The sequence below is a fragment of the Buteo buteo genome, chromosome 15 (genome assembly GCF_964188355.1).
Source record: "Buteo buteo chromosome 15, bButBut1.hap1.1, whole genome shotgun sequence".
Lineage (NCBI taxonomy): Eukaryota > Metazoa > Chordata > Aves > Accipitriformes > Accipitridae > Buteo > Buteo buteo.
Window position 1 is genome coordinate 26795138 of NC_134185.1, and position 23803 is coordinate 26818940.

At 36.0% G+C, this 23803-nt stretch overlaps 1 protein-coding gene across 4 annotated transcripts in view; it reads right to left on the reverse strand.

Annotated features, from left to right (window-relative positions):
* FAM184A (family with sequence similarity 184 member A) overlaps window positions 1-23803 on the reverse strand; it is a 70055-nt gene that overhangs the window by 2249 nt on the left and 44003 nt on the right. For 2 of the 4 annotated variants that reach the window (XM_075046842.1, XM_075046843.1), the window contains exons 10-17: window positions 13133-13345; window positions 11824-11977; window positions 11283-11410; window positions 8546-8730; window positions 7924-8070; window positions 4922-5039; window positions 4102-4206; window positions 303-505 (exon numbers count right to left, since the gene is read on the reverse strand). In XM_075046842.1, coding sequence (XP_074902943.1) covers window positions 303-505; window positions 4102-4206; window positions 4922-5039; window positions 7924-8070; window positions 8546-8730; window positions 11283-11410; window positions 11824-11977; window positions 13133-13345 — 1253 coding nt within the window. Of the gene's footprint in view, window positions 1-302; window positions 506-4101; window positions 4207-4921; window positions 5040-7923; window positions 8071-8545; window positions 8731-11282; window positions 11411-11823; window positions 11978-13132; window positions 13346-18139; window positions 18182-23803 lie in introns of all 4 variants that reach the window. The other 2 variants (XM_075046841.1, XM_075046844.1) reach the window with 2 other exon arrangements.

A 23803-nucleotide genomic window follows, 5' to 3' on the forward strand; every position in this document is an offset into this window, starting at 1 on the left:
TTCATAAACAATTGGAAGCACATGAGTTCTGTTAAAGTATCTAAAGAGGTTTTCAAAGTTCAAGACTTATGAAAAAGTGAGAGAATACTTCACATTTCAACAAGGTCTACAATAAAAAGGAATACTATAAAGAGGTTACAAATATAATGTAAAAATTAAAAATGCCATAAGAGTACTTGTACCTCTGAAAGGTTCATAAAGCAAGTGGGATTCAGCTCAATAGGAATGCAAAATTTTCCTGAGTTAAGCAAAAAAAAAAAAAAAAAAAAAAAAAGAAAAAAGATTGGTGAGGCAGTGCTCACCTCAAAAACGTCTTGGGCTCTTTGGGTGGCATTGGCTGTGGTAGTGGTTTGCTGCTGTTGAACTCAATATCGTGGATGGGTGAGTTAGGAATGGGGTCCAGGCGGTTAGGATGTCCATTGCCCACCACTCCGCTAGATTCCAGAGCACTTAGATTGGGGACACTCACAAACCTGTTTGTTGATTTATCGTTCTTCTTCTTTTGCTGCATTAAAAATAACAAATGTAAGGAAGGCTTCTTTCACCAGGACAGATGAGGAAATTTGCAAATTGAAAAGTTTTACAGATGGCTGGTTTGGGGCTTTTTTGAAGGAGAGCAATTGGGACAGATTGGGCTTTTTTTCCAGTTGTAGTTTTACTATTTGCTTGACCAGACCGGAACACCACAAATTTTCACAGAAAAATAAAATTTCTGATCAAGATGATTAAGTTATTAAGATTTAGTGTAATAATCAATGAGTATATTATATGGGATCTTCCAATACAACATTTTGCTCTGTTTAAGACATTGGAGATAGGAAGTTTTCCACAAAATTGTCCTTTAGTCTGTTAAACCTTTCATGTTTACTTAAATCTTTTCTTGATACCAGTGAAACAGCTCTGCTGTCAAACGTAATTACAGCACATTTCAATGACAAAAAAAGTGAATCTCTCCAACAGGTTTCACCCCATCACTGAGGCACATTTTGGTAACTGGAACATGGAACCTAGAAAAGGAGCTACATTTCTTTTAAAGCAATTATGCCCTCATAGTTAGCAAGCATTATAGCAATACTGCTGAAGATAAAAGGATTATTGCATAGTTCAGTTTCTTGCACAAGGAAAAGGCCAGGTTTCTAACGCTAATACAGCTACCACTTCTAGACACCAGATGGCACAACTGAACATTTTTCTTTTCTTTATACTCCTACTGATACTATTTCAAGGGACTCAAAATACTGAAGAACTTTATTTTTATACTACTATTTTACTCTCCATAACACATCACTCAAAGGAATCAGTATTTATCGTCTCTACTTTTATAGATATTTTAATGTAGCAGGATGCTTCAAATAATTCTATAGCTTTTTAAAAATAGCTGTGTGACAGGATGCCATGTGTATTTTCTGACTTCTATCAAATATTCCATGTCCACGATAAAATATTAATATTAAAAAAGCCTTATTTCCAAAAATAGGATTTTTGAATGAATGGATTCATTTATTCTCATGAATTATGAATTATTTGAATATATAATAAATACTTTCATTCAATTACATATATGCAACCCTAACAAAGCAGCTAGGAGAAAAACCCCCTAAGGGCTTATGAACTACACAAATTTGTCCTAAATAAAGTGAAAGACAAGTGGAATCTAATGTTGTTTCTATATAATAGTTTACAGCAGAATTCCACTTGAAACAGAAGAGCTGCTCTATTTGAGTGTGGGCACAAGTTCAAACAGAGACAGAGTCCTATTGTTTGTTCGTACTTTCTTCTCTTTAGCTTTCTGCTAGCTTTGATTTCAGAGCCTGACCTCTCCAAGGTTGGCAGATGCAAATGCTACTAATTGTAGACACACTGGTGAGTGTGTTTGTCAAAACACAATTAAAAAGCCCCAACAATTTAACAGAAAGCTGTAACAGAAAAAAGTCATTTTTAAGCATCACAGTGAAAGATCATTAGCTGCAAAGGATTAAACTAAGATTGTCCCATATACTTTACTTTTTCTGTAGTAGCTGAAGAAGCAAGAAATAACATTATGGTGGAAAAAATAATTTGGTAAAAGTAACCAACTGTATGTAAAATACATCTGCAAGGTAACATACACTAATTAAAACGGTGTGTTAAACACACTGTAGTTAAATCTGTGTGCTTCATAGGTGGCTCATTTCTGAAGACGCATATTATCCACATAAGTGCTTAGAAAAATACTACAGTTTCTATCTCATTCTCTATAAAACAATCTATGCTTCTGAAGCAGTCAAATCTGGAGAGACAACATCGTGTGTATTGTTTCCATGAAATTCATGCAAAGTATTAAGAAACTTCAGATGTAACAGTGTAATACTAAACAGATCCATTGCATAAATTAGAGAAGATGAAATACATACTGCAATGGCTGTAATTTTGCATTAATATGCAAAGCCTGTAGTAACTCATAAATTCTGTCCTTTTGTTACAAAAAAGAAAAGAGAATGAGATTTTCAGTTTCTTTGTAATTCATTCTCCAATCACACAGTATGTGCTTTGACAAAATAAAGTAACATAGTCCACAACTCATGAAATGAGAGATCAAAATGTTCTTCCATACAAGATGGTTTTAAAGTCTAAACAGTTTTAAGTGATAGAAGCATATTATAAAAATATATGTATTATCACTATGGAAATCTGATGCTGAAGTACTTTTCCCAAAAAGTTCAGATTTCACACAAAACACAAACTTATATACTTGATGGTTACATTCCACATCTTTATAAATGAGTCATTCAGACAAACTTCCAAAATTTTCCAACAACCTTTATCGCACAAAACCAAAGCATTCACATTGTGTCTGGCAGTCCTGACATTGTCTCTACTGGACCCAAACTAAGTTCTTTTATGCAGTTATGCATAAAAGCTAGGCATCCACAGATAAGCTTGTGAGAACTGCTGGGCTCCTGAAAAACGTCGAAGAATATTAATTTGCAGCAGAGTTTGCTCAGAACCAGGAAATACACTGATCTGAAACTACAAGTCTTAGCTAAATAACACAGCCCGATCTCAAATAATGGAGCCAGACCTCCTTTTACATAACGGAGCCTGAACCTTGATCACTGAAGCTCTCGGGCATCTGAGCTGCTCACATTGTGCCCCTTGGGTTACCCTCTGCTTCAAAACCTTCCCCAGTTCTTCTGCCTCTACAGCTGGGACAAATCTCTTCCCTTTCCATGCAGGTAAAATAACCTATGGGTTATCACAAGGAGGAAGGAAATGTCAGAGGACTCATTCTTATTCCTGAGGTGGTGAAAAGAAATAGAATTAAGGTACCCTACCGCAGTCTATTCATGTTCCTCGTGAAGGAATGCTGCTGGCTTTTGAAGTGACAGGGAGGCTACTGTGCCTGCTTGTACAGTAGCCTTCCCTGGCTGCTATTGAGCAGGATGAACTGGGAGAGGTTGCTGCCAAAGTGCTTTCACTTGTATAGGTGGTAACAATAACTGAGAAGGCTAGAGACTGACTTCTATCTCCTGGTGCCCCACCAGTCACTCCAGTTCTCCAGGATTACTCTGTCTTTCTCCATTCAGACTCATTCCATGCCCTTCTCATGCTCTTCCCCTTCCCCATTTTACCCTTATTCCCTTCCTTTAGTATCCCCTCTCCCTCTATCTTTCTAACTGTCTTCCACGCTAAGCACCACCTGAAAAATGAAATTGCCCTTGCACTTTGCAAAATAACCACGAAAACTTATGAAACTAAAACTGGTTATGGGTGTCACTGTTCTCTATTATATGCTACAGTCCTGCCCTGTGTTGCCTTTCTGTCACTTTTCTATTTTCGTTTTGAAGTTTTGTGAGAAGGAACTGTGGTTTATGTCATAAATGTCTAGCAAACTAGGGCAACAGTATCAGTGGATCTCTCAACAACGCAAAAGAAACAAACCTACACAAAAATAAGTAGAGACAAATGGAAAACTATGTTCCTTGTTTTGAACATGTCTTTTAAGAGTGATATATGTATACACACAGGCACACACACATACGCATGTATTTCTTCTTTTTACTATATCCTAAGTTTAGATTTCTTTTTCTTCACTTTAGCAATGAAGTCCATGGAACATACCTTCACCAATGGATTAATAACACCAACATTAGGGCTTGCATTAAACATTTTGTTGTAGTTAGTCTCCCTGTTAACTAGCTCCAGTTGATAGAACTTTTTGTCCTCCTAAAAAGAAGAACAAATAGAAACTTCTTTTTATGCATTTTCAATCAGTTAGTGGCCAAATCTGCCTATAAAATTATTTCAAATGAATTTATGTTTACATTTTTAAAGAAACAGGTAATTCTAAAAATTGCATTTAATAGTTAATGTTTTATATATTATTATATGCAATAACCTAAATAATTTCTATTTATGCAGTTCTGTTGCAGTTCTATACTCCTGAGAATGAGCATAGCCTAATGGATTATGCACTCGGAAAGACTCAGTATAGTTAACTTCTGATCTCTAATTAATTTGAATTTCCTCATTCCTCCTTGCTTCTGAATCAGGATCTATTCAGACTAATCTGAGTCAGGGTGTTGTGCTCTGAGTTTTGGAAGCTCAGTGGATCAGGAAATTGGTCTTAAAAACCTCATAGAAGAGACTATTTCTTATATGGCTTACATGGCTGGCTTATTCCAGGATTGGAGATAGGAGACATCTGATCAAAGTCATACTGAAATATTTTTTGTAATAATGTATTACACTTGATTGTGCAAAATTCTCTGTATCTAATTAGTTTTACTATTAGGAGTCATTGGAACCACACGAATAATGCATTAAAGAATATGAATAACATGCTAGCAGATTGGTTCTTTAAATACGTTTCAAACACTTTGAATTAGATTAACTTTTGTATCCGTCAAGATATTGAACCGAGAGAGCATGAAAGTCTTACAATCAATTTCTTTATGAGTTGGTCCCGCTCTGCAATTAGGTCTTTCAGTTCTGAGATAAGCTGCAAGTCTTCTGGTCTTGATTCTCTGTTTTTATATTTTTCTTCCATTTCTTCTAAACTTTATAGGAAAGAAGAATACCTCCTTTAGCCTGATCCAGTGTTAAATGATGAGTGAATAGTCATATCTTTGATTAGTACAAAAGAGAGTTCAGGGAGTAAAAACAGAAGATGACTTTCTTAACGCCTTGAAGTAAATTAATTTTTATGTTATCATTCAGCTTTAGCTAGTTTAAAAAAAAAATATCAACAATAACCATAACCTTTGCTCCAGTAACTAATAATCTGGACAAAATTCTAAAACTTAACATCCTTCTCATGCATGCAGTACTAGGTGTTTGAAAAATGCCTCTTGGAAGGTCAGACTGAAAATAAGGCATTCAAAACCATAACATAGACAGGAGAATTACAGAAGACATAGCTAAGATTGATTCTTATGTAAAATATAGGGACTACATTGCATTATATTTAATATTAATATAAATTTTAAAAGCTGGCAATTCACTTTTTCTTGATGAGGAAACAAAGCAGTGTCATTTTTCTTTTTATAGATGGCTACTCTGAATAAAGATGCATGCTTGTGATACTGGAGAAACTGGACAGACAGACACAGCTGGCACCGTCTTCCTCAGTTCATGCAGAACATACTAGAACAAAGATATCCAAGAACAGTGAAGACTAATAGGTAACTAATTCCTCTCCACAAAAGTAACTTAGTACCGTTAGAGATAAAGGAATGAGCTGCAAAAGAAAAGCAGTAACACTTGCATATTAGGATATGGGGCTTAAGAGAAATGTAACAATTGATAAACATTTGGAAAAAATAGGAGGAAATTTGAAATGCCTGGTGGGAAAGCATTAAAGGAGAGAAGTGAAATAAGCCAAGTGAGAGAGGAATTGTGCACGTAACTGCATAAATATCCTTGATTCTTCTTAAAGAACAAGTTTTGAAGACACAACAATTTCAAATGACTGTGTCTTTCAAACATAAATATAGGGCTCATGATGCTAAACATTGTTGCAAAGAAAACTACTAAAACACTTGTGTCTCATATTCAGCCCTCATGTATGTTACTGAACCAAGTTTCAGAACAGATTCAGGAAATTTAACAAACTTAATGAAAAAAGACATTAAAAAAAAATCCCAGACAAACCCTGAGAAAAACCTATGAATTTAAGATGTCTAGGTCAGCTCAAACTTAATTCCATGAGTCACCTGGAATAAATATCTCCCTTCAGAAGCAGATATGTGATTTTTACTTTGAGTTGCTTCTGAAAAAACAGTTAATATTAAATTATATTTATAACCTTAAAATAGCCAGTACCTAATCTGAGGAGATTATGTAATATATTTACATAAAACATTATGAATGTGAACATGACTGGTTGTATTTGCAGAAAAGGCATTTGACTCAGCAGAACAGATATATGCTCAGCTGGCTTTGTTCTTGTGTATACATTTTATGCTGGGTTAAGCTATGGTATACAGATCCCCAGAGTATAGTACATAGTTATGCACAGCTGTCATTTTATTTTCAGATATTTCAGATAACTGGTTTTTTTTTCTGTTTCAAAGACATAACATGTAATTTAAAGACTCTACTTGTAGAGCCTAATTAGTGATACCCACTCTCAATTACTGTAAGATAGATTCTCCATTTCATAAATGTTCACAAGGCCATGCTTCAGGTGAGGCAAACCCGGAAACAATGACTTATGAAACAGCTGCATAAAACTCTTCCGGTTTTGGTTGGTATTTTTTTAACAGAGTTTCCTCTGTTGTCAGCTCTTTGCTTCAGTGTAAGTAGAGAGAGATAACACTCTAAGTTGAGCAAGAACCAGGAGTAGGGAACCAACTACATTCAGAAAATTTCAGGACATTGAAAACCAAACAACTTCATGGGAGAAAAATTTAGGTAAACAATTCCAAAACCTAGTTCTGGTGGCTGCTCATAGGCATGTTTCTCATACAACATAAATGCAGTAAATAGGAGGTAGTTTACACCTAATTTCCTGAATGGGAAGTTACCACATTTATGAGGGCACAAGAGTGTGCATGTGGATGATTATGAAAGAGTAAGAACTAGAATTTATACCCATCTTATTTGAAGACAATTTCTGAGTGCTCATTATCAAGAAAGAATTATATGCATTTAAGGCTTTATTGTCCTTTTTTAATTGGCATTTACTTTAAGAAGTTTTCTATCATATACTTAGAACCAATTATTTTCTCTGCCATAAATCTTTTGTACTGCAAATACAAATCCGTCAGTGACAACTTTGTGTCAGGAAGCCCTCAATACGCTATGAAATCTCAGCCAGAAACCCTGACCAAATGGGCTACATCACAGACAGAGATAAAGAATGAAGGATGCAGAAGAAGGAAAACACTGGCTGGATGACACACTACTATGCCACTTCTGCCCAGAGGTGGTCTAACCCCAGACAGCATTTTGACTCAGAGATGCTCTAAGTATTCTGTTATTGTTATGCTCATATAATCCATTTTGGACACTAATTTTCCTTATGCTAGCAAACCTGAAAATGTTTGCATCACTCGTGCTATAATCAGACTTCTTAATATCAAATGCTGTACTGTTTATAAACTTGCTAAAGGAACTCTTATGTTCTCAGAAAAGATGTATTAAAGTTTGAGAAAAAACATTTGAAATAATGTTTTCTCCATTTTTCTAAGAACTGCACAGATTTAATATCTTTCCTACTTGAAATGTTCCAGTCTCAAATCCCTAAGAATTTATCTCACTAAATTCCCCTAAAGCTTATAGAATTGAGTTACTTAAAGAATGCAAGAGTAGGCCCCACACTTGATTGAGGTTTTTGCACATCTGTATCTCTGCAATATCTTCGGCAACTTATGGACACCAGAATAAACTATTCACTCAAACGCAGCTACATAGAAATTTTTTTAACGCAACAAAACTTACGAAATTTGTAAAGCTGAATTTATTTCCTTGAGCAGCTCTTGGGTCTTATTAAAATCTGCCAGCATGCTTTGTTTCTCTCTGATGTGATCTGCTGTCAAGACATCCAGCTCTTTCTCATGTTTCTTGCTTAAATCTTGCTCATGCATCCTGTTTAATTTATTTTTTGTTAAAAAAAGAGTTATTCTAAAATCAGACTCGTTTCTTCATCATGATTTTCTGCCATGCTTCTAATGGCTTTTACACAATATCAGACAACACAGAAGGAATTATTGATTCATCAAAACCCACTACTTACTGTTCTCCAATCTTCTAGCTTATTTCATGGAAAATGCATCTCCTTTAATGCTTTTTTAAATAAACAAACATAATGAATTTAAAAAAAAACAACACCAAAAACCAACACTTGAGTGGCCTGTTACTTAAATATGGCAAAATGTATCACTGAGATGCAGCTTAGCTGTATGCAGTATTCACTAACTTTACTAGTAATGGGCATAGCTTCTTCTAATGAACACTAAATGATATATAACATCACTTGATTAAGAGGATAAATTAAAAGCTGCAAATTTCTTAAGTAAAACAATAAGTGAAACAACACACTTTTGAGTGGAAAAATTCATACCTGATCTGTTGGTTGGATTCACTGCGTATTCTAAGAACTTCTTTCCCTTTAAACTCTAATTCCTTGGTCAATGCACTTATATTTTCATGAAGATGCAGAATCTCTTTGTCCAGTTCAGCTATATGATGGTCTCGGTGTCTCAGTTCATCTTGTAGATCGGATATTCGGCATAAAAATTCTTTCTCCTACGATTTAAGTAGAAGCAGCAAAAAATATTTTAAATAGACTTGTCTTGCAGAAGCACAATACTTGCTTTTGGAAGATAACAGCTGAGCAGAATTTTCCATTCAATAGACAATTTTTTCATTTTTTGATGCTGACACAAATTGTAATTAAAACTGAGCATTTTTTTATTGTGTACAAATACAAATAAAGAAGAAATCAAAGTTATTTTAACAATCAATTTCCATTTGTGAGAAAATTTAAAACCTGTCATTGCCTGTTAAAGTTTACATAGCTCATCACATTTTCCTTTTGCCCACACACACAACAAAAAAACAGACACCGCTAAGAACCAGGGGGCTGGGCATTTAGCATTTTGTACCTGTTCCAACGTACGATATAGAGAAACTGTTTTTCCCTTTACAGCCCCATACAATGGGACAAAATAGTTCAAGATGTATGCCCTGCACCAATGAACACTATGATTCAGAAGTCTCCTATCTTACTGTGCTGGTTTTGGCTGGGATAGAGTTAATTTTCTTCATAGTAACTAGTATGGGCTATCCCAGCCAAAACCAGCACACTTAAGTATATGTAAGGGTCATAAATATCTCACAGCAGAATATGTGCTAAATAGTTTATATAATATTTATATTGTATCCAATAAATCAATAAAAGTCATTCTTTTTGCACAAGAAATTCCAATTAAGTTAACATCTGGGAAACTCATCTGGAACCCATCCCAATGGTTTTGACAATGATTCTCCTCAGATTTGAAAAATTCTGTAATAAAATCAACCTTTCAGAGTGTCCTGGTTTCAGCTGGGATAGAGTTAATTTGCTTCCTAGTATCTGCTACAGTGCTGTGTTTTGGATTTAGTGTGAGAACAACATTGATAACACCCTGATGTTTTAGTTGTTGCTAAGTAGCGCTTATCCCAAGTCAAGGATTTTTCAGTTTCCCATGCTCTGCCAGCAAGCAGGTGCACAAGGAGCTGGGAGGGAGCATGGCCAGGACCGCTGACCTGAACTAGCCAAAGGGATATTCCATACCATAGAACGTCATGCTCCGTATATAAACTGGGGGGAGTTGGCCGGGAGGGGCGGATCATTGCTCGGGCATCGGTCAGCAGGTAGTGAGCAATTGCATTGTGCATCACTTGTCTTTTCTTGGGTTTTATTTTTCTCTTTTTTTTTTTTTATATTCATTTTCATTACTACTATTATTATATTTTATTATTGCTGTTCTTATTATATTTTATTTTACTTTAGTTATTAAACTGTTCTTATCTCAACCCACGAGTTTTACTTCTTTTCCTGATTTTCTCCCCCATCCCACTGCGGCGGGGGTGAGTGAGTGGCTGCGCGGTGCTTAGTTGCTGGCTGGGGTTAAACCACGACAATTGCTTTGCCCTCAGTACAGCTAAAGCTTGTGCTTAGCAGGTCATGGTACTGAGACCAAAAGTACGTGGCATTTGGTTGGATCAAACACTTGCTCTCATAATTTAAACTTCTTTTTCTGACATCTCCTTTAGGTGTCTCACTCCAGGCTTAAACAACACACAACTGAAACTATACCTTCCTAAATCCTGCGTGTTTTCGTTCACTGCTGACAGCACCACATTTTTGCCTCTAGTGCTCACACTTTTAAACCAGCAAGGAAGAGAAAAAGAAGGGCTGTATTTTTGACTGTCTCTGTTTTTTGTGGAAAGGCTATATCCAACTAAACCTGTTTCCTCCCTTAATATATTTCTAAAACAACTCCACCTCCTTGGTGCTGGACCATCAGTAAATCAATCCTGAAAAGCCTATTGTATAGGCAAATAGATAAGTAATTTTCTGGTTCTCTTATTTCCAGGAGTCTGGCTTCCTTTCAATAGAGATCAAGCTTTGAATTTTTAGTTACGAGTGGAAAAACTGATTGTGTATCAAGTGAAAAATGAAAGATAAAAGTGAATGAATCAGTTTGCTGCTGAAAGCAAAGGTAGTCCATACTGGCTTTGGGATTTGGGAGTTTGTTTTGTTTTTTGGGGGGGGTGGGCGTGGGTTTTTTTAAAAAACAGTTGCAAGCTGTTACATCATCTTCTCTGCTTTCTTTAGATGCTAATTTATCTTTTCCAATTTGGCTCCTGAAAAAAAACCCAAAGATACTAAGCTACCTCTTAAGGTTGAAGCAATCATTTGGTTTTAAGCAACCACTTCTTAGCCATGTCATTTAGACTTTGGGGAGAAACAGCTTTTTCCTTTTTAAGTCCTGCTGGCAGCTGAGGATGAGTAGAATTTTGTGAGAAACGGCACTTTCCTCCCACAGCCAGCCAGTGTGCTCCCAGGCTGCACAATTCTGAGAGGAAACTGCCCTGATATGGGAGCCTTTACTAGGCTTTGAAAGAAGTTTGTTGAAGGAAGAAAAAGCTAAGCAAGGAAGTTTAGGTAAATCGGTAGGGATGCATTATCTTCTGGTGCTGGCCAACTTTGAAGGATTACATGTTTGTTCACAACAGTTCTTGCCTCCAGCTAAGAGAAAACAAATACTGATTATGCAATTTTACAGTCCATTGCCAGCAATGCCTCCTACCTGTCGTCTGCCAAGTTCTATGCTTCTTTCAAGCTCCATTTTGGCAGCTACCAGTTCTTGTTGATGGTTGTGCCTTAGCTGGTCAATTGCTGCTGCATGTTGATGATTTAGCTCTGAGCGCAAGGAAGCTAGTTACCATGGACAAAAAGAAAAGTTTATTTTGCAAATGTTTACAAATTAACAATAACAGTCCAGCTCCGTCAAGTATTGCTGCTGACCTAACACACACTGTTTATATCACCTAAGCAACTGTCCTGTCATTCTATTTCTGTTACTTTCTGAAACATTCTCCATCATGAAATTTGATCACTTACTCCTTCCAAAAAAACTTAAGGGTAAGATTTTTCAAAAGTGAACAGTTTGGGCTTACCTGTTAAAGCTTATACTGATTTTAAGAGGAACAACTACGTCAATATTGAATGACTCTGAGTACACTACAGTGTTACAATACACACACATGTACATACATGTACGTGCATGTATATTTGTATGAGTAGAAATAATGTTTTTGGACCCACTTGCAAATTTGGAAATAGTATACCTAACATAGCTTTTCCTTCATCCTCCAGCTCAAATCGTAGAGTCTGAAGTTCCTGTTCCATCTCCAATTTGAAACCTTCCATGGCTTGTTTATGTGTTTCTTTCAGTGCGTGAAGTTCTTCCGAGTGCTTCTGTTGTAAACGTTCTTCTAATTCCTATGAAATCAAAATTGACAAGATTTATTCTATACCACCTTAAGGAATTTATAAAACATTAAACAACTGGCAACAAAAAGCAGGCATTGGCATACTCCAGAAATTATTAAAAATGCACTAATATTGCTCATATTTTCTCCTCTCACTAAGTTATGCTACTACTGTATCTTTTCTTTTCAGTGGCTGATGGTTATCAAGATTACCTGTGCACAAAAATTCTGTTCTGCTCACAGCTGGAAAAGAGAAAAAAAACAATCTATGGATATATTTACAATAGCAAGCAATATAATAAGGTACAGATCCATAGATGGGTCTAGTGTGCACACAATACACATTTGGGGATTTTTGCTCCCCACTGACATCCATGTTTATTTCCTCTTGAAGTGTATGAAGCATAACATTCCTGGTGCACATCTTTTAGTTTCATTTCAAACAAAACAAATGCACCTTGTGCGCTCCAAGGCCAGTCTATGATGTGAACCAAAGTACATTAAGCGGGGACAATGGGAAAACTGATTGCAAAGGTACACTCTAAATCTGAACTTCAAAAAACCTTAAAGACACACACCCTATGAAGTACCATGCACTGCCAAAATTTCAATTTTAAAGCTGGTTTAGTCAAGGTTTTAAAAAAATATCTTGGGCATGACATTGTTCTGGACATGAAAATGATCTTGCAACTTGCAGAACATAGTTTATACAGTTTTTAACATAATGAAAACATAAAATACATTACAAAAGGAGTCAATTGACAGGAAATATCAGAAAACACACGTGAAATTAGGCAACTATAATGGAAAATACAGAGAAACCTATTCCAAATCAAAACTAGAATATAAGGTTATAGGTAACAATGTCAAACTACTGTAAAGAAATGTGTGTGTTGGTAATAATTTTACATAAATATATACCTCTCTCTATATATGCATATACTGGTAGAGTGTAAAGCAAGACATGAAGCAATGCCAGTATTAGAGATGATTTTCAATATGTCTTGATCAGATTTAACTAGATAAAAATGTTACTATAAGACATCAGCTGAGAAGGAAATTTAGTAATTATGCAGATACTTTTCTTCCCTAATTCCAACTGTGTACATAAATTGCTAAAATGGCAACATTCTCTACATAATTCGGAATATCCATATGAACATGCCTTTTGTTCTTGCTCTTTTGTTTCTTCCATGTTTTGAAAGGCAAGGATATGGGCTTCCTGAAGTGACTTATGCCTTTGCTGATGCTCCTCTTCCAATTCCTGGATCTCTTGAGTCAGCCTTTGTCGCTCCTGACTGAACTGGGCTTGTAGCTGTTGCAAAGAGCTCTGTGACTGGGAAAGCTGCATCTCCAGATTCTGCTTCAATAAGGAGATCTAACCCACAACAGAACAGCAAATGTTCATTAGTCATTAATACTAACGTCAACTCTGAAAAGAAATATTCAAAAGAAGAAAACACCTGAAATTTTAAAGCCAGAATATTAACTAAAAGACAGACAAGCAATGTCATCCATCTGCTGAATTTGTTGCTAATATTATATCTCAGAGATATGATAATTACATTTAAATAGTTTTGTAAGGGTTATCACATCTGTCAGTTCATACTACAGCACTACCTATAACACAATTTTTCATGGCCAAATTACAAAATTTACTTCTAGGTTTTGTATAAAGATCAATAAAAATGACACTATCAAGGTCTGAAAACAAACACTTGATTGTTAGGATAAACTGTTCTTCAGGGGAACATCATGTCAGTTCTATAAGAAAAATCCCGCAGCTGATAGGGGAGGATAGCCTGTGATGTCTAGACTGACTGTTTTTTTTTAATCTTTTGATATGATATGGTCCTATCTTACTGGTAGTTTTCTCACTTAAAAAGAAATTGTAACATACCACTCTACATCACAAATAAAATGTTACAGTTGATGGATTTCCCACCCCCCCTTTTTTTTTGTTAGCTCAGTAATACAAGAGTGATTTTTCTGCTGGTTTTCAAGATCTAAGATCTAAACAAGCTGAGTCACGAATACTCATTTTCTTAGAAATACCTGATTTTACAAATGATGTTTTTCACCCAACAAGCATTTTAATACATCAGAGTACACTGTACTCCTTGAAAAAGTCCCATAGTCTTTTTATAATAATGTTATACTTTGTTTTTCACATCAGATAACATCTTTTCAGACTGAAAATACTAAACGTATATTCCCTTTAGAGCCAAACACAAGAGATACCCTCCACTTGTGGAAATAAGATTTAACCAAAAAAGAATTTTTCTACAGTGACTCAAAGAAAGGAAAAGTAAAATTGCTATGTGACAAAGAATTTCAATCAGTAAGGATACTTTTCAAGCCTCAAAGCATTACATAAAATTGAATTATAAATGAAAGTCTGATAGTGTCATTTGATTCAGCGTATCTTAAAATTAATTATGACAAATTAATAACGACATTGCACATCAATTTATTGATTTACAGAACATTAAAGCTCACCACTTAACAAAAAAATTAATAGCAGCATACCAAGGACAACTTGCAGCATGAACATTATTGTCGAACATGTATTTTGTTTTTTTTTTCAGAAGGGCACAGCTTAAGCAGATTTGAAAGCAAAAAGCTACACTTAAAGGAAAATTAGCACTAAAACAAAACAAGCAAATTAATTTGAATGAAATGAGCATGGCTCGTTACATTTCAAATTCACCAGGTCTTTGTGTCTCAGCATATATACTCTACCTTCTAAGTATACTGTATCAACAGTATTTTACTTCAGATACCTTTGAAACAGATTAGCTACAATTGAAGGAGTATAGTGAAGGCTTATACTACATTCTGTAATCTGAACTATACATGTAAAACCTTTTACTAACTACATTAAATATAAATATCACATACAAATTGTACAGTGTCGGACCAAAGGTTTGTCTAGTCTCCAGTTCTGCCTCCAGAAACGGCCAGCCCAGGTTACTCAGAGAAAACAAGGCCAAGGCACAAACATAGGGACCTCGAATCCAAAGTCTACCAGCATCCAACAATCTTTCTTAAACCAGAAAAGGCATTTTGGGGCAAATTCATGGAAGAAATATTAATTAAATACAATCACCATCTGAATCCATAAAAAGCTTTTAGTAACCAGTGCCCTATGGCAAGTTCCATATAGATGTGTCAATTTGTCATGATGACCTCTAATACGTGAAATGGAAAGGAGTCAAAAGAAGTTCCCTTTTCAGTTACTCACATCTACTCATGTTTCTGTAGATCTCCATCATTTCCCTCCTTACATCCTTTTCCATACTAAACAATTTTGGCTTAATGAGTCACTCCCTGTATGAAAGCTATTTCATATCTATCATCACATTTCCCCTACTCTTGCCCCTTTTCTACTTTTTAAGATTAGGAGACCAAACCAGCATAAGGTATTTAAAACGAGAGTAAATCCTGGTTTTATATAGTGGTTTATACAGCTTTACATGTTATGTTGTCTGTTTCTTTCCTATATTCTTGGTGTTTTATTTGCTTTTGTGACTCCTACTGAGCACGGAGGTGATATTTTCAAGGAATTATACATTGTAGTCCCCAAACTTACTCTCTAGTTGTAACAGGTCAAGGTAAGGTTCATTATTTTACGCAAGAAGTTAGAATTTGTTTATTTCCCTTGTGTATCACTATTTTTTCTACACTGAATTTCATCTGCCATTTTATTGCCAAGTCCCTTGGCTTTTTACAGCTATTCTGTAATTCTTCAGACAGTCTTTGTGCTTCCCACCCTGAATAACTTTTTATAAGCTGCAAACTTTCCCACCTTACTTATTCATAAACAACCTGCAAAAGAAAATATGTTGAACATCAGTGTAACTCCACTGATAATCCACCTTCACTATGGTAACACTGTATTTAATACCTGTCTTTCAATCGTTTGCTTATCTATACAGAAACTTGCCTCTCATATCGTGGAGTTCTAGTTTCCTCAGAAGCCTCAGAACTACTTGGCCGATCCCTTTCAGCGTACTATGGCCAGGGCTGTTGTGCTGGTCAGACAAACCAGTAACGCAACCACATATTGTATTCTTTCTCTTCAACCCTACAAACTCACTCCACTGATAGCGGTTAGTTTGCACCATGCAACTGCCAACATGGCCAGCTCTGATTGTCATCTATGTATCATCTTCTGGTATTGCAATGTGCCAGCTGCATCCTCCTTCTCCAGAAAAAAAAACAACCCAAAAACTCTCTTGTCTAAACTCCCCTTTGATCTACTCACATCCCCATCTACTGTAATTCATCCCACATTCACTGTTGGGCCCTTCTCTCTTTCCCCACCTTTCTGTAACCTCATACCTACCTGGGTCCTTCTTTTCACCCATAAGCCTTGCCTTTATTACCTGTTTCTCTGCTAGACTACACCTAGCAAAACTCAGACCCCGTCTGGAGGACTGTTTTTCCCCTGTGCTTTTAGGTAACTCTTGCACTTCTTCAGATTACCTCTGCTCCTATTTAACTAACACCCATAAACTCTCAGGTTTGTTGGTTTTTTTTGTTTGTTGCCCTGAGACCACTACCGCAACTTGGCTCTAGCCCCAATATCCCTTGTCTTCCATCCATCCCATACTCCAGTATCTCTCCCTCTCCTCTTCCTCCTCCTCTGCTCTTTTTCTTTTTCCTAACTCCATTTTTAGTATCATGTGCAGTTAGGATAGTCTTAAGAGATTATTCAGTCCAATTCTTTGCACTAGGTGGGAACTCTATACACAAATTACTGCATAAAAATCTCATAAGAAGGAAATCCCACAATTTTCACTCAGATCCTCTTCCTCCTCCTCGGAGTGCCTGTGGCAGAAACACTGAGATACTGGATAGATGTTCTGTCCACTCTTACTTGTCCCTTTCACCATGTTTCTGTCCCTCAGGTTTCTCACCTTTGCCCTGTCCCGTTCACCATGGCCACCAAGAGGTACAATTCTAGGGGAAGTCTGGCTCAGTCTGCCACAACCTCAGGTAATTTAATCATCATACTCTAAAAAGCCTTTCATGATAACATTCAAATGGAGTTTACCACAGTATGTTAGCCAAATTTGTATTAAGATGACATGAAAAAAATGTATTTTTGGCTTGAAGTTAAATCTGTCTCTCACTTAAGTTCCTGCTCCAAATTCTGGTAATTCTCAGTATATCGTTTATAAACATTTTAAGCGTGGGCCAAGGGCAAAACCATTTTCCTTTCTTCCTTGGAAATGCAGAAAACATTTTAACTGAGATGACCAAGAGAAGTCTGATATCTGGTCAGGAAGCCATCTTAGAAGAGATCAGGAATACCCTTCCTGAGAGCAGTTCACACTTCCACCAGATTAAAGTGACTGCAGAACCACAGCCTGAAATGAGTCAATGTCTGGAGATGCCTATTTACATCAACAGACTACACAGAAAATAAAGGACAATAAGGATTAAATGATTCTAACAATCAAGTCAGATTAGTCTACCCTTCTAATAATAAAATATATGTTTTTTGTTGAAAGTATGTAAAATATTAAAAGTCTGACAGTTATTTTTAGAAGAGTACATAATCTTAAACATTATTTTGATTATTCAGTACATATACTGATATCCTTAAGAGCATGTTTTTGAAAACATTAGTGCCTCCCTTTGCATGTCTTTGGAGTGTCCCTTCCATATACTCCTGTATTGAGGATTCAGAGCTCTAAACACTGTTCTATGGACTTTCAATACTTTCATCCAAGGTTTTCAGCAAATTAAAAATATTGGCAAGAGTTTTAAAAATAAAAAAATAGAAAGAAAGAATATTTTGGCTACAATTATGACTTGCACTGCAAAACTGCAAATTATAACACAGCATCAATCTCATGCTTTGTAGAAAGCTCTGCAATACACATTTGCACTGCCCGCAAGCTTGCTTGCTTTAACAATGACATAAAAATGCTGCTTATATTATGGCCATGTACGTAGTGTTTGATGTCCAGTGATATATACATTTACACAGATGAATGGATGCAGTACACAAGCTTTTGATAACTAGCGGCAAACGTTCTCCTCTCAAACATTACCAGGTATTCTACTTCATAGGCTAAAGCTCTAAAGCAGTACTACAGGATATGCAGATTTATTAGTGCAAACATGCCCTGTTTACAAGCTGTAAGTGCAAATCACTTACATTGCTGATAGATTTATGCAAAGCTTCACCGAGACAGTGCCGCTATGAAGAAAAGATCACAGGAATAAAGGGAAATATTCAGAAATCAACTAAGTAAAAGAAAAAGGGATAAGGAAGGGAGAGTAAAACATAGAACATTAATTATAATTTGATCAGGGAAAAATAAGTTGAAAACTATCTGGAAAAAAAAATATAACTTGCTTTGACTTAGCATATAAACTACTGAACACAGAACAGAATGATGCATTTTCCTGTGTTATGCTTTGAACGTACAGGATAGCATTCTCTCTTCAACATAATGTTACTATATACTCGTATATTATGCAATACAACACTTTTGGAATTATCCAACTGTTTTCTCCTTTATGGCAAATAATTTTGGGAAGAAATCATTAAGCACACCAATTTGCATTACTATTAGAAAAGATGTTACATAAGGACTCAATCAACAGCTGTGTCTCTGAAATATCACAAGCATATTAAACAGATAATATTAAAGATCAAATTTCACTGCTAAAGGGCAAAAAATGAGTTTAGTCTGTAATAAAGACATATTTACATTAAAATACTTATTATTTTTCTTAAAATTCAGAATGAGATGGGTACATAAAAAACGCTTCCTGAAAGTCTCCAGCAAAAAAATGACTTAATGTACCACTCGTACAAGTGTTAATGGCTAATGAAAAGCAAAAAATAAAAACATATTGCCAAGTAAGTGTTCCATATGAAATGTTATTGATCATACAAATCATATACATCATTCATATATATATATGTATATCTATAAAAATACCTCTGTGTTCATATATATATGAATGGTGTAGATAGGCACACACACGTGCACACAACAGTGTCATCAGAAATTAAGTGAGAGCAATTTCAAATCCAGCATGACCAATTTCCCCTTTTGGCACAGGTCAGTCAAGAAGATGGCTTTCTCCAGGAGGCAGCGGGTATTTTGACACCAGGTCGGAAGCCTATAGTTGGGAACTTTTAGATAATACTTTGGCAAAATACAAAAAGAAGTTATTATTCGTTCTGAATCTACAAAAAGGCGCAACATAAAAATACATTATTGTGGAACATCCAAAATTATCTTATTAAAATTGTAAGAGAGTTACAAGCAACAATTTTCTATGCAAGGGCATAACACTGGGAGGCATCATACCCCAGTGGACAAGACAACAGACTGGCATCTAACAGCTCCCATTTCAACACTGGATTTTGACAGTGCCAATCCGAACAAATCCACCTATTTTTTCCTGTCCTTCCTTTCCCATCTGTCTGGTTTGTTTAGGGGGGAAGCTGTTAAGAGCGGGAACGATCTCTTGCTAAAGAAATGCTCCATTTCTAGAGCATTTGGGACTTAATTTTGGCAGATGTACCTAGGCACTGCTGTAGTACAACTAAGAAATACTTAGATTTTACACCTGAAGCAGAAACCTTAGTAACGTTCTTCACTGAAAAGAAATTCCAAGTAAAAGTACTTCTGGGAAGCTATAGTCTGAGATCTACCCTATTAAAAAGGCCATTTAAGAAAGTGAGAGTTGCCCCCTGCTTCTTGCAGAATAACAGATTTCCTTCACCAAGAAAGAAACTGGTCTTGCTTTGCTGTCAAACTGATCTTATAACTAAAAGTGCTAAGACAGGCTAACCATTTTAATACATGTGATTTAACCAAATTTAAGTTTTCCAGAGAGCAGGAAAACAGATGGGATTAAAATGAACTTTTGGTGAAGGTTCTGTACTAAAACTCTCCAGTTAAGTTCAGTATTGAGATTTGTCACAGGTTTCTTAGGCAACCTCACACAAAGCAATCTTTCTGCAACCCACATTTCCTGATTGTGAAATGAGAACAGTAATTATCTTGTCCAAAAAACCCCCCCAAACCTATTAAATGCTCAGATCTCACTGGCAAAAAGACCACCACACACTGACCAAAAAAAAGTTGTATTTTTTAGTAAAGTTGAACTTATGTATTTGACATGCCTAAGTAGTCTGGAAGTCTAAGTATCGTATCGCTATTCAAAAGCATTTAATTGTAGGACAGGTAGCTAAATATCAGTCCTGGAAAAAAGACTGGAAGAGATGATTTAGAAGTCAATCAAGAAAATCTTCAAGTGGGAAAATAAGATGATTTTCAGTCAACATAACAATGGAATAAAGCCCTGCTAAAGAAAACCTGATTTTTTTGCTTTCACAACACTACAGACTTTGGTAAGAAATACTCCTGTACAGAAATAATAGTTAAGAGGACTTATGGTATTCAATTTATTATCACATGAGATTTTGATCAAAACATGTGTGCTTACAAAACATTACTGAAGGATATTTTAAAAGATTAAAACCAACTTCCTTTATCTCAAAAACTGCTAGAGGTCAATCATCACTGAAATCAAGCAGGGATTCACTAGGATTAATACTAAACCTGATTGTAATTTATTATTTTCATCCTTTATTAGATATGAAAATTATTTACTGAAATACATACATTATAGAATAGTAAATCAGAATTATATAGGCTAGTCAATTGGTATCGGGGCTGATTCCAGCAAAATGTGTAATAATATCATCAGATGCAGCTCCACATTGAAAAGTATGTAGGACACATTCAGAATAGAGAACTCCACAATAAGTCTGGCTGAAGTATTATTAAGACATTCCTTAAAAATTCAAAACATCCTCACAACTACTTCCACAGCAAGGTCCGTGATCTGGGGAAAAAGCGATGACAAGCAAAAAGAATGCAGGCATAGTTACCACTCTCTGTATTTCTATGACGGGGAGAGGTGATGAGAAAAAAATAAAGGGAGAATGTGGGTTTAACTATCACTCTATTTCTACAGGTTGGAATTCAAGATTATTTGTTTGTGATATTATTGTGGTATGAGAAACCCTTGCTCAATTCTCTTTGAAATCAGGCTTTGCAGATGGAGGATGTACAAATGAATTAATTTGTTTCTTGGAAGTACAGGAACTTCTGAGAACACATCTTTATTCAGTATATATGTATTAGCTATCCTGCTTTTACTTGATTGTGCTGTCTTCTCCACCATCAGCACATGCACAGCTAAGCCTCAGGTGTAACCAAGAGAACTTCCTCATGACCCAGAGGAACAGCAAAGAGGCTGCTGCATCTTTAGAACCCACTGATCATTGCAGGCTACACAGCAGGACCGAAAGAGCTTGCATGCAAGACACAGAGAAAGATTTGTATTCCCACCTCTATTTTAACATCTCTCCTAAAAAAGCTGACTTTTCAATTTAGTTGGGCCAATTTGTGTTGTAGTAAAGCATAGATTTAGAGATTTGAAACTATGCAAGATTTGGTTTTGCTTGCTCTAATGAACAGTTGCTGGTGCTCCCATCACGACTGTCACAGGGGCTATACTTGTGATCAAATGGTGTCATTTTCCTCAAGAAGCAAATTTACTGCACCACTGACATTTTCACATTTTCATTCAGTTGCATTTTTTCCTGCAGGACATTAGCTTATTGCACGTGTGGAAGTTATCTCATTTAATCATTTCTCTTGGCTAAAAATTACTTTCAACTAGATTACAGAGGCTGGACACTGAATTTTAGCATCAGTCTTCACTGCACCCAAAGATCAATTATGTAACACTTTTCTTACTGATATTTCAACGTCAAATTGTGTTAAGAACTGAATTTGGTGTACAGTTCACCGAGTTTTCAAAATACTGCTGGCAACAGAAATTTGTGTGCAATACCCAACACCCTAACTGGGGAAGATCCAACTTCATCTGTGGTATCAAAGCAGATCTAGATTACTACATAGTCTTTGCCACATTTTAAGAATGACCTCCAATAGATTCTGCTAACCTTTCTGAAGAAGAAAACCTATGTGCATCCATCAGAGGTTAGGAAAAGAAACTAGTTTTTGAGATGCCTAGTGAAGAAGCTGAAGGGACCGCTGGCGTGAGTCCATTTAATCCAGCTGATAACAAGAACCACAAAACTCTCCCTCGAGATATATCTTTGGTTTGAAAAGAAAGACTGATTTGTCAGCAGATGTACTGTCTCTGGCTGCGCAATGCTTACGTGACAGATGACTCTGCAGAGATTTGGAAAGCAGCTGTTTCCTACTACAACGTTTTGTACTTGGCTTGAGGCTTGTGACATGCTAGGAATGAACCGCTGCATCAAAGTTTGCCCCCTCTGACTGGTAAGAAAAAGCAGCGTTCAAAGCCCCTTCCCTCTCTCAAAACCCAACAGTTTTCTATCGAGGAAAATGAAGTCTAGATATAAGGCACTCTGAAATGTGTAACTATTTCCGGGATCTAATCGGTCCTGATTTCCTCCTGTGTTTGTAGCAACCCCAAGTGAAGGTGCTGTGTCCAGACTATCACAAGGTGGAGTACTTATCCTGTTGCTTTAAAAAGATGGAGCTCTTCTCTTTTCCACTTGCAGGAGCCTAACAAACCGCTAGGCAAAATGTCTAGGTATTTTGACATATTTTTACCTGTTTGGATTTTGGATTATATGCTTTTAATCTGACAAACTGCAGGTTCAATGGTCAGGGGAAAAAGAGGATCATTTAAATCTCCTGATAATTTTTAAAGTTTTTGGAATGGTACTAGAGCTTCATTTCATTTTACTTATGTCATAATGCTGTCAGGATTTTAAAGATTATATATGCATCTTGGCTAATCCTTCCTGGAGCACAGAGGTATCTGTCAAGAAGTGCCCTTAATCTAGAATTCTATTCATCTGCTGAATCCTAAATGAATTTTGCCCCACCTAATAAGTTACCTCTCATTCCTCCCAGGGTCCACTGTTTCCATTGGTCTTGAACCTATGCAAAAGTTACTTGAGCAGCTATCTTCTGGAGCAAAGAGGCAAAGGGTAATGTTTTAAAACTAGATTCTTGCCAGACTCTTTATCTTACATTTAAGAGAAAAATTATACAGATATAGGATTCAAATTTTATTTGGGGAACAGTGCTACTGTTGGATTTGGCTTAGATTTATATTTACCAGTTTTGGAAGCGTAAACTTAACTCCAAATATAAAATTAAACTCTTTTCTGACTCATGCATCATTAATTACATACTGTACTAAGAATTTAATGTTGTTTTCATCTATTGACAGGTAGAATTAAAAAGTCTTTCAGTCTCCTCCACATTTACTAACTCAAACACTGCCAAACAAAACCCAGTAATATTAAATTCCAATTAGAAGTTTATGATCAGATAGACATGTTTCTCTGGATATGAAGATATCAATTTCAAACATCAGCCTAGATGTATTTTTAGATTTAATTAAACACAACACCATGAGAGGAAAAAAAATTAAAGGAAGAAGAAACCAAAGGAGAGATTAAAAAGAAGTCTGGTAACACATTTATTCTTTAACAGAGCAACAAAGCTAATATTTGTTAATATTCCTACTGTATCCCATTGAAAACACTTTGAAAACTCTGATGTGTTCTGTTGCTTTTGTTTGTATTGCTGAGTAAGTCTTAACTGTAAACGGTCTTTAATTAATTTCCTCCATTACATTCAGAATCTTTTAAACAAAGAGCAAAATAATGAGGAGAGCGCGCTGTGGGCTGAATGGGCTCACCATAACTAAAAGCTCAGAAAAAGAAATAGTACTGCTGGATGTTAGCCATTTGTTTTCATGTTCAAGCTTCAGACAAAAC